Consider the following 18,531-nt stretch of genomic DNA (forward strand, 5'->3'; position numbering starts at 1 on the left):
TTGTTATTCTGTTAGGGATGTCAGAGGCTTTCGCTGCTTTCCCTGACTCATCCTACTCCCTAGTGGATATTCTGACCCCCAGTCCTGGCAAATCCAGCAGTACCAAAAAGTTCTCTCTGGAACCTCATTAATCACTCCCCTGCCGTGTGCTATCTTACCTGCAGATGTAATTCTTCTTGCAGGATTCTTGTAAATTCAGGCAGTTTGGTTTCTCCCTGTCCTCATATGAACACACAGGAACAATAGTCTGCCGTCTCCTCTCTGTACAGGCTACGTCTCGACAGGAGCAGAAGAGCATCCCGTAGCTGTGCTTTGGGGGAACTTTGTCAAAAAATAGCCGGAGGGCCTTATGACACTTCCGCTTGTTACAGATTTCATTAGACGTGCTGCTGGTGCAGGGGGTTATGTAAGCAGATCTGAACCTCTTGCAGGTATCATTTAGGTTACAAGCTTTTGCTGCATCCAAGCAATTGTTCCCCTTTGAAAGTACTGGCTCCACTAGAAAAAACAACACAACAGCAGTAAGAAACGTGTCACATTTATATTGTGTTTTGACGTTTGTGTTTATTTCATTCTGTTAATGAGATCTTGATAATATATTTGTTACGTACAAAACTTTCAGTGCCAGAAACCGTAACCAGTCCTTATGTTTCTTACGGTAATGGCTTAACAAGTGAACAAGAACACAGGCATGCGTTACGATCAAAGCGCTGGCAAATAAATGACGACTACACCAGGCAGGCTGTACTTCATCTTCTTTGCAGCTGACATGCAGGATGAAAACTGGGAAAGACTTGGCCACACTTAAATGCTATTAAAATCACTGGTAAATTGGAAGGGATACATTTGGCCCGTTGCACAAGAGCACAGTTAGAACGTGGGCTCCTAATTTTGGTTTTGGAAAGCAGTTATTCTGTCATATTTTTTTTATTTTCATTCAACAGTAAAAATGACATTCAGTGTCTACACCAAGAAACAACATTTAAATGTAATTTGTGTACTCTGCAGCATGTGAAAGCCACGTGCCTGTTACTACAGTTTTTGAGGTCTAAAACAGCCCACAGAGACAGAAAGGCAAGCAGGTGCAGCCCCATGATTGAGAGGGCTCTGACGCCACCCACAAGCTCTGTGAGCTCCAGGATCAGATTGAGATATTTCTGTAAGACCTAGAAATACAACCTGAACCCTGAAAGTTTTATTGAGTGTACAAGCTTTGTAGATGATATAGAATTAATAAGTCACTGTGAAAGAAATACTTTAAAACCAGGCGTCTCACTCCCTTACACACACGCATGCATATGCACACATTACGAGAAGCTATAGGAAAAAAAATAAGCTCAGATAAAAGTTAAGACTATAATTACACATTTAATTTTGCAATACATTATCCAGATATTAAAATCCAACATATGCTTTGCTTGAAAATGATGGCAACTGGCATCGGAGTACAAAATTCAATTAAGAACAATTATAAACTTGCTTTGGATAATGGGAATGCCAACATCACAGATCCAAGAAAATACATTAATTTCCCACTGCTACAGAATTTGCAAGCTGAACAAAAGATATTCTGCAAATATTGAAAACATTGCAGCAACCACTTAGACCTTTTCCCAGAAACTGAGTCCAAGGCCTTTGTACGACTCAGTGCCATTCCTCTTCATTCTCCCATACCACCTTGCCCCTTGTTCCCTGACCAGGATGCCAACCAATCTTTTCTCTTTTTTTTTTCATGGCAGGGACAGGTGATGCTGTTTGGCTGGCATGGCACACCGAGTTACTGCATTTGCTTGAACTGCCTGTGCCTTGCATGCTAGCACACACTTAGCATTGCACAAACATATTACCTGCTACTACCCCATGCATCTTAGATGTTCAGAAACAACCCAATGGATAAGTAAAATGCATTGAATTTGTTTTTCACTCTAGTGATATGCTGTAACTACATTAATATATTTAGCATCTGTGTATTTAATATCCATGCTCTGAATCCTTCCCAAGCCCAGCTTCCTGCACAACAAACTGCAAATTTCTGCTTATCTCCACACGCTACAAAATTATAATCATACAACATTTGCCTGTAAATTAACAGCCAGCCATTTCTTGTCAGTTTACGCTAAACCAGATTGCAGAAGAGATGCTATCGAAAATACAAACCTCTCATAAGGTTGTAACACTTTTATAGAAAATGTTGCATTATATGAACGTATATCTATAATCTTAACTATGAACTCTCCAAGTTATTTTCCTGTGATACAGTATATAGAATTATATGTTTGGTACAAATATAATTACTATGTAATCTGTAGGGCATATAATTATGCAATATATGAATAGTACATGCTAATTACTATGTGATTGCAGAGTAATTACATGGTTATTTGTGCCTGCGAGTCAACTGCTGAATTCCACTCTTTAAAACCAGATTCTGTGGAAGAGCTCTGAATGGGGTATAACAATGCAGACAGACATCAGCTTACTTTATTATATAGCATTCTTTTAAAAGAAAAAAAAAGAAAAGATGTACTAAAGCACCTCCTTGCTAACAATCATATATATGTTTTCCATTAAGGATACACAGTTATAGTAAATGTTGACAGAATTAAAATGCACTGTGAATGTGAACACCTCAAAAATCAAACGGCACAGGTTAACGAAGCTTTCTGAAAATACAGCATATGCCAAATTCACTGACAATGCAAACAGCATTGAAAGTTATCTTGAAAAGAAGTTTAATCAGGTGCAAATTGTTCATACTCAATATTTATGCTCATTCATCTTTAACACAACTTCTATCTACCCAAGACTACTGTTCCTTCACATGTGAACTCTGAATGTGAACATTTATTTTTGTTTTTGTTTGTTTTGCTGTTGTTGTTTGTTTGCTTGCTTGTTTTTAACTATCCCTTGCTGTAACTTGCCACTTGCCTTTTCTATTTTGATCCATAAGTCTCCAGCTATTGTTCCCATCTTATTTATCATTGCATTATAGAAATTACTTCTACCTCTTGTAACCAAGACTAACATACAGCACATAGGAGATCTGCATCCACTGCACTTGAATTAAATGAGACTGTCTGAACTTCTCATTAGTGCCAGCTTCCCCCAAGCTTTTAAATCATGTTTTAATGCAAAATTTACAATCCAGAACACACTTTGTGCTTTGTTTTTATTGCAAAAGTACGAAGTAATTATTTCTATGTCCTGTGGTATCTACGAACAGTTAACAACACTGAGAATATTTCTGAGGATTACTTACGCAGCAGTAATACATAAGGTCAGAATTTCACCCAGCTTCTGTTCTGCAAAGCTTAAATTATTAAGACAGGCAGAAGTTTGGCTCTTACTAGGTACTGACTATGTTAAGAGCAAATGGATCTAATCCAGAGCTACTTTTCCTGCCAGCATCTCTCAGGAAAGGTCTGTGTAAGATCTTTTCCCAGTTCCCCCTCTCTTGGGGCACTTGGGTATGGACGGGAGGTGGTCATACTGGCAGCCTGGGACAAGTGACGATCTCTGCTCACCACCATTTCCCCACCCAGAGCTCCCTCTCTCACAAGTTGCTTTGCCTTGGGCCCACGGTGGAACCCGTGCCAGACCACACAGCTCCCAGCTCCTGCCAAACCACTGCAGCCTCCCAGGTAAGCCGCTTGCAGCCCGTCTGTAAGCAAAGTCTTGTTCCTGTGTGTGAGGCATGGGTGCCCCTCTGCCCCCGGGGGCATGGCAGAGCAGGTTTGCAGGCACTGGGGTGCAGCCTCTTCTCAGAAGTCACTGGCAGCTGCGAGCTGCTTTGTGGCTATGGGCACCAGCCTGCTGCAGTGCCAGGCGGCATCATGGCACAACAGGATAGAGTGAGGATGCCTAGAAACCTCCTCCTACCTGGCAGTTTGCTGTACAACGAGCCCAGAAACTGGGGCAGCAACAACTGGCTGAGAGATACTAACTTACCACGATAAGGATCACCAGCTCCCAGCTCTTCTACTGGGACCGTAACACTTGCCTACAAGGTGAGGTGTTTTTCTTATCTATTTCACTGATGGGCCTTGTATTATAGTATAAGCTACAACGACTTTATTATTTCTCATCCCCTGAAACCTCCCACCCATGCCCATCATTTGCACAGCTGCAGCAGTTCTGGACTCAAGCCCTCATTGAGGTTTGGATAAAACAGCAGAAAGAAGCCAGCCAAAGTCTTTTAACCAGAGGTATTTCTAAAGTTTTAATAGGGCTTCCACTGCCCTGTCTGATCTTCCTTATGATTCACTCGCTTTCACAGTCACTTCACCTTCATCTTTCATCTTTCTTGCATTTCCATTTCTATTTCATTTCTGCATTTCTACTGAGCCTTTGGCTGTCTCCTCAACTCCTGTTAACTCCATAGTGCACAAGAAGGGATTCTCAGAGGATACTGGGAGCTTATTCCTGCTCCCATTACGTGGAAGCAGTGGAAGGACTATTACTTGTTCTGTAACGTTCATATTAAAAAGCAGAATGGACACAGATTTCAATTTTCTTACATTACATAAAAAGCAATTTACTGAGGTTGTTATTAAAATTACAATTACTATTTGCACATAATCAGTATTAGTAGGCTTTTTGGGGTATTTAATGCACAGAGTGCTATAAAGAGAGAAGTAAATGTTAACATGATGGAAGGCAAAATTGCAAAGTAATAGAGGTGACTGTATGGGTATGGGTCTACTCCAAAGCAGGTACAGAATACTGCATATATAGGAACAAAAACCTGAGTGGGATAAGGAGGAGAACCACAACCCAACTCTAACAGAAGTGCTGCTATGGGGTTCACCAAATTACTTGTGCTTTTTAATAACAGAAGACTAAAAAAAAGTGGAAAACATGGGCAATATTGTCATCTGTATCTGAATGCATTCAATTAAACTACCATTTTCTTGGACAAGGCCTTTCTAATCCCAAACAACAGATAAAGAACAAGTCATCCCCCCAGAAAACATGGGGTTGATATGTTCATGTTATTCTGAGGTTCCACCTGTCTTCTACTCAGCCCCTGGAGAATAGTCAGGCCTGCTTCAAACTTTTCTATAATCATGAAAAATAGGTGCTTACCTTAAAACTAAAGCTAATTATTGCCTATACTCAAGCTTTTCAGAGTACTACCAAATAGGATAAGGTTCATGAGAAAATTGCAACAGATGGCAGCACTGGCCATGCAGGTGACAAGAATGTAGAGGCAAGAGCATTCCCCCCTGCTGGAGAAACAAAAGGGCCCAAACAAACAAAACTAACTAAACTGAGACTTTTGGTTCTTGAGTCCAAAGCAGAAACATTTTAAATTCTTGGTCAGTCCTCCCCAGAGCAGGGTATGCAAGTCTTTGATATCACAGGCCTTAAATTTATTTTCTGAAAATACTCATAAATCTACCCTGAGCAGATATTCTCCTGTCCGATTCCCGTAAAGATCATTAAGATTGCTTATTGAAAATCAAAATATATGATTTGGAAGTGTTCATCATTTGACTAATGTTCTGAACAACAGCTGTGCCTGAAGTCTCTCATCAAAACACCCTGGCCTTTATTTTTATGATTGTCCATTGGTCATCAGCCAGTATCTGGGAGACTTTGCCTTCCTTGACATCGTCCTTATTCAGAACCACTCTTCTTGTTTCCCAGAAGTGATCTCAAACCACCTCACTGTTGTGTGTTCTCAGGAAAGAGCACAGGAAACAGAGCATATTGCAAAACACCAGAGAGCGTGTGATGCTTCAGCCCAAGAATGAGAGCTCTCCCTGAGAGGCATATTGCTGGGTTCTGGCCTGGGCCCAGGAAACAGAGTTATTTCTCTTACAAAAGCAGTGACTGGAAACCAGGACTCCCTCCCTGAAGATGACTGCCTTAATTGCAAGTCTGTAGAGGCATGATCCCACTTGTACTTTCTTCGTGTAATCCCTTACAAAACAATGTGATACTTTCTATAACACAATTCCTCCTCTTCTTTCCAGACCAACCTGCTGCCTAGTCCATAGGGTACTCTCCAAGGCTTTGCGAAAACCTGTAGAGAGGAGCACAGAGCACAGACCTCCCGATTCCTCAAGGACTGTTACCTCATTACCTCAGCGAATAAAGCACCGTAATTTCTTCTGCTAGGTGCCCTCTAACAGAAGGCTTACTTCTTCCAGAGAGGCTCTCTGTTCACAGGAGCAGACGCTGATTGCTGCGTGGACAGATGCACCTGCTGCCTGAAGCTGCAAATCCAAGCACTTCCAACAAATCGCAGTTTCTGTATTTCCTATTGTCAATCTAGACATATATTGTGCAGGAGTTTTGTTGTGGTGGTGGTGTGTGTTGTGTTGTTTGTTTGTGTTTGTTTTTTTGTTTTTATTTTTTAATACAGAATTTCCTCTGAACTTTGTAAGGATTCTGCGCATCTCACCAGAGATTTTAGATCTGCTCAGAAGCAGGGGCTCCCAACTTTTGTGTGTGTAAATCCATCACTTGTTCTGTTCCTGTATGTTTAATTCTAAGAGGGCCACATGCCCCGTGTGCTGTGTTTTGCTCTGTCCCACTTCACCACTGATCTGGGCTCTCATACTTGGCAGGATTCTCATCTCCATTTAGGGTTAGATCCTGCTACCTTTAGTTGACCAATTGCTGGTGCATTTAGCAGGCATTGCAGATAAAACTGCAAGACAAAACCGCTATGCTGGATGCATGCTGATGAAACAGGGGAGAAACAATGTCTAAGTATTTCCTTTTGTACTTTCTATCTTCTCTGGGAAGGAATGGGGAAAGGCCAGGCAGATAACTCCATGGTGGATGAAGTGGACACTCCAACCTACAGATTAAGAAAGAGGAGAGTCCTGTAACCCTGTAATGAACTGATTTAAATTTTTGTTCCGTGAGAGCCGGGAAACCCTACTCCCCATTTTTAATGATATTATGGTCTGCTGCTTAAATTCTTTCTGTCTTCACTCACACAAATATCCTGATCACCTTTCATTTCTACTACAAATTTAATGAAAGGTTAAGCCAGGATTCTTAATTGTCCACGTGGTACTGAGGATGTCAGCTTTGCTTTATATTCATGCCAGCAGAGTTAAATCAATTTTATTCACTGGAGTTATTCTGAATTTTCAATAATCTAAGTTACAAGAATTTGGCACTTTAATGACACTTTCACTTGCGTCCAAAGTATCTCACACAGAAAGCAGAAATGTATGAATAAAATCAGAGGCTGCTAAACAAAGAAAAATCCTACTGTTGTAAACTGATCCACTCACTGGTTCTCACATTACTGCACCAAGGATTTCAGTTCTACCCTAAAGACTTGTAGGGTGTAAAGGTCATTTTAATGTACCTACACTGCACTAGCATTAGGGATGGATTATGCATGACTGGAACCATATGCAGAATATATTTCTTTTCTGGAGGAGAGATCTCCAGTCATTCCATGTACAATTCATGCTCTGTATTGAGTCAGAGGCTGGTTTTGTGATGGGGAAGGCTATCACCACGGTTTCAGCTGAGTTCTTCTAATTAATTTCCCCTTGAAATATTCACAATGGAACTGTTACTGCATATGCTATCATGTTATACTGTGCAGTATTTTATTATTAGCCAAACAGTAAGTCAACAGAATTGGGAAGGAACTAGCACACATGGAAATACAGAATAAAACTGTGAAAATATTCAAACCTACACGGTTGCCATGAGAAGTGATTTACTGCATGCAAGTTCTCAAGGCACAGTGAGGGACTGTTTACCAAAGTCATGCCAATTTACAGGGTAACTTTCAGCATTTCTTTTTATTACTGCAGAATTGAATTCACAACTTGTTTCCTCTTTTCCTCAGACTTGATTAATTACTGTGTTAACATAACTACTATTCTCCTGCTTATAATGGGCTCCCTCTAAAGTGCTGCCCCAGCAAAATAAGCCAGGAGAAAGCTTCTAGCTCTTTGCTCTAGCATTGCAATCCTTTCTAATCTCACTATTTTTCAAATTTATGTTCCATTCCAATAAAGCTTGTGTGAATATTATAGCAAATCAGATAATACAAGGTTATGACCCTTGTAATTGATCCTTCAAGGTTCTTTTTGCCTTTTTCCAGTTGACGTGGTAAAAATTACATTTAAATGTGCTTGTTGACACTTGAGAATTCACTTTGTTGGTCATATACACTGTTTCAGAGAGATCACATTACATAATGATGTATTTCTAGTGCTTTATTTCTTCTATACCTAAAACCCCATTAAGCTGTAAGCAAACCTCCCCTGGGGCTGTAAAACTACAAGTACCAAGGGGGCAATGCTCCCCTCCTGTTCAGAGTGAGAGTAGATGGAGAGTATTATGTCAGGATACAGGGTTAAACATTAGCTGCTATTTTAAAATATCTTCAGAAACTAGCTTTAAATCAAAAGTTAAAACTTTTGTAGAAAAAATACAGATATTAATGAACGCAGACCATGTATGCACGGACTAGAAATCAGTTATCTGTAGCAATGGTTTCTGTATCACATGACCACTGGAATAAAGTGATTAATTGGACTGTCTGAGTAAATGCCATCATTACACTTTTAATTAACCTTTTCAACCTCTTGCACCTTTTAGTTTTGTTATACATTGGATTTTTGCAGTTTTCCAGTTATTACGCTTGACTAAGCTTAAAACAATGATAAGTTCCGTTAGAAAGATAAGAAAAACAATTCAAACAGCCCTTACTGTTCCTAATAAGAAAATACCCATGATACTGTCATCATAAGGGTAGCTATAAATCAGACAGAGGACAGACATTCTGAACTTTGTGGCTATGTTCCCACCTAATTTTTGTTTTGGCAGCACACTGTTATTTAATGGCTCTGGCTACCAGGAAACTAGCTTTTGAAAATTCTTTCTCAACCTAGTTATAATTACTCCATATAAATCATACAATGATCAATTATAATAATCTTAGGTTCATCCATTATTTAAACCTAGCATTTGAATCTACACAGCAGGAGCGCAGGAAATTCCAAAGTCCTCTCTCTGCTCACTAACAACTGCTTTATTCTTGAAGTAATGCCAGTTACAGAAAAGAAGGGGCCAGATATGCTCTTAGCTATGACATCAAAACCTGAAATAACCGCACATTTCAGATGAGGAAAGGTTTTTGGCCCCACATATAATATTTTTTCCAACCACACTAGCTTCCTGTTGCTGAAGATAAAGTCGCCATCAGATTTTGCCTTCTTTACACCACTGCACCAAATCAGAGTTCTTCTACAATTATATACACTGCAAGCACAGTATATTCTTATATAAAGACGGCCTAGATCTTTCATATGTATATGCATGCAGACACATTTATATACTCATGTATATGTAAATAAAATATTTCAATACTATTTGACTTTGTGTTCCATTTCAGAAGAAAGCTACATGCACATTTATTAGTAAGTATAAGAAAAAAATCCAAATGTTTTTGTCTAGTTTAAGGCTGACTCTAGGATATCTGAAATCATTGTGATTGGAAAGTAAGTCTGATGAAAAGGGGAAAGACACTAAAAGGAAATGAACCTTCACAAAGGTCCAAGCCAAGCTTTCAAACATTTTTCAGAAAAAAAAAAAAAAAGAAAAAAAAGACTTTAAAACTGGATTTCAGATTAGCAACAGGGAATTTTAGACATATTTCAATAAAATAACTATACATTTTTGACCATATAAAATACTAAGTTCCTGATCATTACTTTCCTGTACCTTGTCCTATTTCAGTTTCACCCATAAAATTTGCTATAAAATGTAAACATACGGGCTGTTTTGAGGTTTACTATTTTTACATTTTCCAACACATTTTTTAGTGTTCCAACTACATGCCAAGAATTGCTTTTCCAATAAAGCTGTATATTCGACTTTTGCTTTCTTCATTAAACAATAAAGCTGTTAAAATATGGGAAGTGAACACAAATAAAGCACATACAAAACCACACTATCTCAACATCAAAAGAAAGAGTAGTAGGTAATCCAAAGGGAGAGGAGGCAGAGATGGGAATGTGAATATTGTCTGGCACAACAGGGAAAGTACTGAGAAAGCCTTCAGTTAGAACTATAAATGTACAAAAAATGCACAAATACTGATGCTGTCTTAGACATAACCTAGTCGATAGGACCTGAGGGGATGATGCACAAAATGCTGAGAGATCTGGCCAACGTCACTGTGATGCTGACCTACTGCTCATAAGGTCTTGGCAATCACGGGAACTCCCTGATGACTGGAGAAAAGCAAACACCATGAATACTTCTGAGAAGGGCAAGCAGGTGGATACATGGAAAGGTCGGTCAGCTGTAGACTACGGAGCAAGCCCTCCTTGAAACCATATCGACATGCATGAAGGACAGGAAGGTGACTTAGACCAGTCAGCATGGATTTACCAAAGTCAAACCAGGCTTGAGTGTCTTCGCCACTTCGATAACTGGTTCAGTGGACAGAGGGAGAGTGGTGTGCCTATTTATATTGACACGTCTTTCAATACAATCTCCCACATTATCCTTAAAGCTAAATTGGAAAAATATAATTTGAATACAAAAACTACATGGTGGGTAGAAATTGGCCCTCCTTTGAGCAAGGTCTGGATGACCTCAAAAGGTCTTTTCCTACCTCAACCATCTCCCTAGTCAGTGATCCAACCTGTTTTTCAGTAACTCTACAGCCCCTCTAGATAGCTACCCAGTACCTACCTGTGTTTTTTTCCTGATATCTAATCTAGCTATCACTTTCTGAAACACAATACCAGTTTCTTTCTTAATTTTACTTCTACCCTCTTAGCATTGGCTTTTTAACTTCTTGAAGACTGTCACTCTCCCATCTCTTCACTCTTAGGCTATTCCTCCTCAATCTATTAATTCTTTGTTCAAAAATCATGTTATTTAGATAACTAAACTTATTCTGCTTTATTCTTAGATTTGGTATAAAACTGAATACTACCGACAAATCCATTCACGAAGAGCTACTGTACTAGTTGTACTCAGGAGATAGCTACAGACAGACAAAACCTGTTAATTCAAGAGTTGCTGAAGCGTAACTTACTCCAGCCTCAAGCAATACCAGCGTAGGTAGGAATGGTTTACACGCATTGACTGTCTACTGCAGGAGTATATATTAGCTTATCTACAACAGCAGCTTGCTCCTGATGGCTATAACCTGAAAAAAAGAGAGTCAAAGTACATAAAGCCTTAGTAGAAAAATTATCCTGCTTATTCTACAGTATTATTCTTTCAGAAGGAAAATCGAGAGAGGACAGAGGACAGGGGAAGTGATTGTGAATCGAATCTGACAACAGCAGCTGATGGGCTAAATCAGAAAACATTTGAAAGCAGAGTGGGGAAAAGACACTGTCTCTGGCATGCATAACAAGCAAAAAGCTCTACCTTCTCTAAAACTCTCCCACAACTTCTGTCAGGTAGACATATATGTCTCTGTGGTCATGACCAAAGTACTTTAGCACAAGTAAAATATGAGACTAAAATCACAGTGAAAGCAGCAGTAACAGAAACAGGGCAGATGCTCAATTAGTGACAGCAGCAGTAGGGGTGGGACAAAGGTTGCCATCATGGCAGCAGAGAGAGCAATAGAGTCAGCAAAAAGCAAGAGTCACAGCAGCTGTGGGGGCACCGAATCACCCCCCTTTCCCTGCTGCTACTGGAAACCATTTGGGGCAGTTATCTGTCCGATCTACCAAACAATAACAACCTCATCCCGCTAATCCACCACCAGCTGCTCTTCTTTTCTCTATCAGTTGGTCCCGATGCAATCCTCTTGAATACAAATAAATGCACCACAATGGGAAGAGAGCAACCCTGGTAACCCTTGCCTATTCATGGGTTCACTGTGGATCAGCTTCAGGAAGCTTACGTAAGCTGCAGTCACTGTGCTGCTGCTCACTTCGTCTTAAGACTCATTGCTGGGACTTCAAAAGCCGATGATCAAGGAGAAGTGTGCAGTGAGGCAGGTGCACTTAATGGAACAGAGGAAATAGGATACTTTGGAAATAAGTAACTTAAATGACACTGCCTTACAGATTTAATAATGTTAATGATGGTCACTGTCCTACTGTGTGTGCAGAAGATAAACCAGTACAAAGTGAAGGTAAGGCAGCTGTGCATGATGTATGTCACTTACCTACATGCAACCAGGGGTTTATTAACTTGAAATCACTATGCTATTTAATAAATTAGACCACAGCGTTCCCTTCTGTCTACTCTAGATTCCTTGCCCTTCCATTTATGCCACATATGGTGTGTGACACCCAGCTCCCTTCTGTTTTGACTTCAGTGATCCACTTCCCCCCCCCATTCTCTGAATTCTCCAGCTAAGCTGCTCTGATTTGCCTTTATAATCTATTACAAATTCCTAATTTCTCTCTTTTTTTTTTTTTTTTCTTTTTTCATATGTAAAAGCTTAGTTCTTCCTGGAGGAAAAAAATAAAAGGAAAGCAGGAAATCAAATTATTTTAACTTTAACTCCATAGTACTCATGCCTCTTTTTTTAGGTGCTGCCCCTATGCCTCAGTTGTCTGTTGCTTATTGTCTGGTCCAAAGCCCACTGAACACAGTGCTTCAACTTCCATTTGCTTCAATAAACTCACGATGAAGGTTCATGAAGTAGCATCACGATGATACTGATATAAGTATCAGCTTGCACTCTCCTTGGCTCCATTCTTAACTCTAAAATATACATGGAATCCATGGGCTTTTATTTAGTGTACGTGTTTACAAGTGTGTGAATGCTAATGTACAAAGGAGTAAATAGAAAATAACCAAAAGAGAAAAATAGTGCCACACAAAAATTAATTCAATGTTCAAGCACTAAAGTAAAATGTATGTCCTCTGAACTAGTCAGGACTTAGTCTAAGTCAAATGACAACATCATTTACATTTAAATAGTCTATTTGTCTATTTTATTCAGAGTCACTTCATACACACACATATAGACATGTGCACGCTAATGCTGGGACACTTGTGCATTATTGATTTAAATGGATGGTTGTGAAATGCTAATTCACCTGTATTAACAATATTAATTACACTCCTTTCACTGTGGGTGCAGCCAGTTCAATGTTGCTGAGACAGCAATTGTACAGCGTACAATATTTGTACAGCAGTAGAGTCATTCCTCTGGCATATACCACAGCACATTGGTCAATACACAATGTGGTAACAGAGACTACAACTCCCTGAACCTCCTTGCATAAGCACAGCTCTAGTTTATGACAGTTGCTCTGACCTTCTGAGTATCACTGAAGGTGCAGGATAGGTGAGCTCTGTCTACAGAGCCGTGGTATTGCTAATTTCTCTCTGCAAACATTGATGCTCAACCAGACTGAGGAGAAAACTTCAGTGAATTTCAGTTCCCCATTTTTTGTACTCTTTTTTTCCTTGACCAATGAAATCAATACCACTGAGGAAAATCCTGGCAGATGGTTCAAGTACTGAGAAGCTGTGTCCCTCATAAACAGGCTGAGAAAGATTTTCTTCTCAGTCCTGTTGGGAGAATAACATGGGTCTATGCAGGTATGTTCTTTGTTTCCAAGTGCATTTACGCACATCTTCATCCCCATGAATAACAACGACAAAAAAAAGTTTGCTCATATACCTACAGGTTAGTGCCAATACTAGTATTTTTGCTTTTGAATAAAGTTACAAATGCATATATTTGATTAAACAAATAATACCCAAATTAATGCCTGTGGTGTTAGCTAAAGCTGCATCTTGAAGCGATGTGATATTCTAAAATTTTTGTGTGGTCTGAAAGAGATATGAAATAGTAAAGACAAAAATGCTCCAACCCCCAGAGCAAGCACAAAATGCAAAATTGTTGAGGAGACACCAGAATCCCCAAATTTGCTACATGTCGGATAGCACCAAACACATGAGGTGCACAATGTGCATTTCCCCATCAGCTGCAACTCTTGCAATCCAAGGCCCTCATATAATTTTGATGCTTTCACACATCCAATTAAGTGCATATCTAACACAATGCTATAGTTTCCTCTGTAATTCAAGAACATGAAATAAAATAAAATAAAAAAAAAAGATTAGGAATGTTATTGAAATCAACACCAAAATGTCAAATAAAATGAATCATGATTAGCTGCTAAAGCTAAAATGACAGAGAAAGGAGAAATACCCACAGTACCACAGTGCACCAATAAATAAATAAGGTACAGAAGTCCCACAGATTTGACATTAGAAGAACAAAACTATCCATCAATGTCTTGGCACAGATCGATCAAACAGAATGCTACTGCCGAAAACCTAATAGTATGATGGTAATAATGTAGCCATAAAACCTCTACTCTGTAATTGACTGCTTCCACTTCAAGCTAACATGTCTAAAAGAGTGACTAATGTTCACCTTAAGATTTCACTTGCATTGAATGACAATCAGCTACACCTCACACTATTCTCTGTAGATTGCTTATGCTGGATAATTGTCGAGGGACATGAGCCAGAGGGGAAATAGTCTACTTAAATAAAGAAATTTATATGAAGAATGGTACAGTAATCTCAAAGGAAAATATATTTTCGCATCTGATTGCAAAATATAATGCAATACTCTACTTCAACCAATACATTTCCTTCTAAAGCAGAAGCATCAGTAGTGACTCCACAAATGGTCACAGTAGGTTTTATATTTCAAATAGGTATTTAAACAAGGTATAAAAAATACCAAAATTGCAGCCTATATTCTTTGAGCACAGAACATATTTCTGAGAATTTACAGGCAGATTATACGCTTTGGTCAGATTTTCCTCTGGTAGAGAGGGAAATAATGGAATTTCACTGAAAGTCAATAGAGTTAATTAGTGTTATAAAACCAAACAGAGCTATACACTTCAATGACATGATCTGTCTTTATAACTTACTTTTGTGATCTAACAGAGCAGACTATCTTAAAAATAATTTTAGACAACACACAGTTTATTTAGTTTTAATTCAGGATCCTAAAATGAAATTAAGCATATTTTTGTACTTTCCTCAATAAAAGGAAATCAAAAAACTGAAGAATGAGTTTTGGTTTTAATTTTTTGAGGCCAGAATAAGAAATATAAACTTGCTTTGTAAGTTTCACTGCAGAAAAAAATATATTTATAATTAAAATGTTTGGAACTCTCTAATGGACCATGAGTGTAAGTCAGATTGGTCTGTCGCCTTTGATATATACTTAAAGGTAATTGGCTAGTCTTAGTGATGTATTTTTAAAGAGCTACCTATTGATTAATAATGTTTCAGTATTAATATAACCACTTTGTGTGGATCAAGAAACATCAATAGCAGAAACCCATATTTATCCACAAATTAACTAGATATAGATCTGTTGTTTTAAGCCAAATGGGGTGCGTCCACTCAGTATTTTGCAAAAGGAATGAGATAACTGTAACAGTCAAGATTAAAGCAAAACTTGTTTTTATATTTTAGCTGCATACAATAGATAAAGTTCATGCTTTTATGCTATTGCATAAATAGAAGATTCAAAAGCAAAACTCCCACCTGTGGGAATCTGTGACACAGTAGCTTTGTATTTTGGAGCCCTCTGCGCCAATGCTAGACAAAATGAAATGCATGCAATGTACAACAGAGGTGTGTTTTATTTTTATTTATTTATTTATTTTGTAATCCGGTTAGAATGGATTAAACCAGTAAATGATCTTGTAATCTGATCCATATATCCAGGGCTCTTGCACTCGTACTCATCTCACTGTCACCCAACAGGCTCCATAAGGACACAGAAGTCTGCTGATTTAAAGAGATATTTGAAAATAACACTCTGGCCTACACGTGATGAGTCACTACAAAAATAAATCACTGAACATGAAAAACAGTTTGCTGATGAAAGTTCTCTATTTGAGAGTATAAAGTATACTGTACATACATACTGTGTATGTACATGCGTGAGCAAAAAATTAGCATTTTAAGTTCCATATAAAATGACAGAAAAAATTGTTGTGCCTTCCTCCTGCTAATATTAATGCAACAAATTTAGGAAAACGCCTTTGTCAAATATTTTACTAAGCAGTTCAAACCTGTATTGTACAATGAAATCTTAACAAGATCAGAGAAATTCAAGGCTGGAAGAGACTGCAATAGCAATCAAGTTCATCCTCCTGTGGCAAGCCAAACAGAGCCTATCTTTTGCAAAATATTTGTCTCTGTATCCCAGTGGAGGGATGCTACAGCCTCCAAGGTATCAGGTCCAGTGCCTAGTTATTCTGAAAGTTAGATTTCTTTTCCTTAATATCTAACCTAAACATATACTACAATTCAGACCAATTGACAATTACCCTGTCACAGAGGATATTAGACTGCTTTGACATTTGTTCTTAATGAATCCACACTGACCCTCCTTATCACCTTACATCCCCTGGATGCTTTTAAATCAATTTTTTTTTATACTCTGTTCTATCATCTTTCCACACACTGACTTTGGGAACTGGATTATAATTCCCTGAGCCACTCCTTTTACTGGGTTTATTTTATCAACGGTGTGTATATATATATATACTTATTTATCCATTTATTTGTTTATTTAATAAGATAGGTACTATGTTAGTTTTTCCCCAGTCCACTGGGACCTTCTTTTTCTTCTCTGAGTTCTCAAATTTAATTATTAATGGTTTAGCGACAGCTTCAGCTTGTTCAAGTACTCTAAAGTGAACTTCATCAAACGTTTGGAGCATTTTCAGGCCATCAGAAGAAAAAAAAAATAAAACTAACATTTCTTGTGTGTTTTTCTTTCTAATTAAGAAACAGTTGAACTTGAAAACAAAAATAAAATTTAAGTCTTTAATATTTTTTTCTGTGCCATGTTATGTGGTAACAAATCATACATTACAGGCCAAGCAGCTTAAAACTATGTGCCTAAATTGCTTGCCAAATTGTGTTGAATACTTGTTAGACAATCTTTAATCAGTAGAGAATAGTATTTATTAAAATTAGCAATCTCTCTTTTCACCTCCAATGCATACAGATCATCAAAGAATAAATAGACAGAGGAAGAGAGGTCTGAGGCATGGGCAATATTTGGTTGTTTTCTGCCACTCTGGAGAATTAAACAAACTTCCATCTCATCTGAGAAGTTAAGAGAAATTCTGGTGACTTTGTGTAGCCAGAGTGGTGAAGAAAAGTAGACACATTCTGATAAATTTCTGAAAACAAACTCTGAAATGGAGGAAAATTGGCCAAAATTTTATTAGTGTTCTGTTTCGGGTGTGATTGAACACACAATTAGATAGCCTTTCCATGCAAATTAACTAAAGCCACCTTTGGCAAGAATGGGACCTTCCAATGTGCACTCATCTCGAGAGCTTCGAAGCCCCAGGCAGTCACCAAACTGTCCTTATTCAGAAAAGACCACAAAGCCACCAGATTAGGATTATCTACCCACCACCACCCTCTTAAACTTGTCCTGAACCTCCAGAAGGAATAAAGTAAGGACCTCCTGAATCTCAAATGCATGACATTTATTCTCTCTTTGTATTTTCCTGAGCAGGATGCTGGAATCTGTCTTAACCTCTCCTCTGGTCAGCATACGGGCAACCTACTTGAGCTAGGACAAGAGTGACAAAAGCTACAGCTACATGTGATACTGCTGAAGAAACACAGCAAATCCAAAGGGAGTCTTAGCAACAGGAAACAAGACAGCACAAGTAAAATTACTCACTGCCCACAGTGAAGACAGTAGCTGATCTACAGGTAGTACAGTGAAGATGGTCATGACCTACAGAGCTACATGGCTGTGGATCCAGCAAGCCAAGGATTTGTGTGCTTTGCAATTAGTCTAGGAAAGAACTTCTTCACACCACCAGTCCTCAACAAAACCACGATTTATTATTTAGCCTTACAAATAATGTCTCTTCTTCTCCTTGTTCAGGAAAGTATGTCAGAACCAACTGAACTACAGTAGCTAAACAGCGTCTCAACTGTGTATGGAAAGTCTTCCTATACACAATAGAGATATTGTCCTGGATGAAGCATTTTGTCCTTTAATAATAGGTAATTCTTTCAAATGCAAATTAAAGTCTTGGAGTAGAGCTACTACATTAGAATGATTCTTCAGAGTTCTCACCTCCTCAGAGTTTGTAAAAGCTTAGAATAAGCTCAATAACAGGGTATCTACTCCACATCATGATTTCATCCATGCCACCCTGATCTCACAGGCTTCTGAAGCAGTAAGAGGAAGAAGGGGAAAGTTAAGTAAGCAAAATACATTACAATCCACAATCTACTGGGGGTTTGCATGTTCTGAAGTTTCAGCTATTGCAGAAAAGAGATAGGGACTGGCTGCTTCAACAGAAACATAACATTCATAAAATTTCCTTATTTTATTTGTTTCCTAAGTATAATCCTAAGGTGATTTTTGACCCCCCCCCTTTTTTTTTTTTTTTGAAAATTAAATAATCAACTTCGTTAGTTTTCTTCATGCAAATAATTCTGTAATTCTCATTATTGATTGGACTGTTGCTCAAAAAGCTCGGCTCATATGTAGCGGTTGCTACAAATGAAATGCTGCAATGTAAGTTG

General features: G+C 38.5%; 1 protein-coding gene across 6 annotated transcripts in view; it reads right to left on the bottom strand.

The window, feature by feature from the left end:
* The window catches only part of GFRA1 (GDNF family receptor alpha 1), a 260,122-nt gene that overhangs the window by 57,360 nt on the left and 184,231 nt on the right, over window positions 1–18,531 (bottom strand). For all 6 annotated transcript variants that reach the window (XM_068688820.1, XM_068688819.1, XM_068688816.1 and 3 more), the window contains one exon: window positions 159–498. In XM_068688820.1, coding sequence (XP_068544921.1) covers window positions 159–498 — 340 coding nt within the window. The remainder of the gene's footprint in view (window positions 1–158; window positions 499–18,531) is intronic.

Source organism: Anas acuta, chromosome 7, assembly GCF_963932015.1.
Source record: "Anas acuta chromosome 7, bAnaAcu1.1, whole genome shotgun sequence".
Classification (NCBI taxonomy): domain Eukaryota; kingdom Metazoa; phylum Chordata; class Aves; order Anseriformes; family Anatidae; genus Anas; species Anas acuta.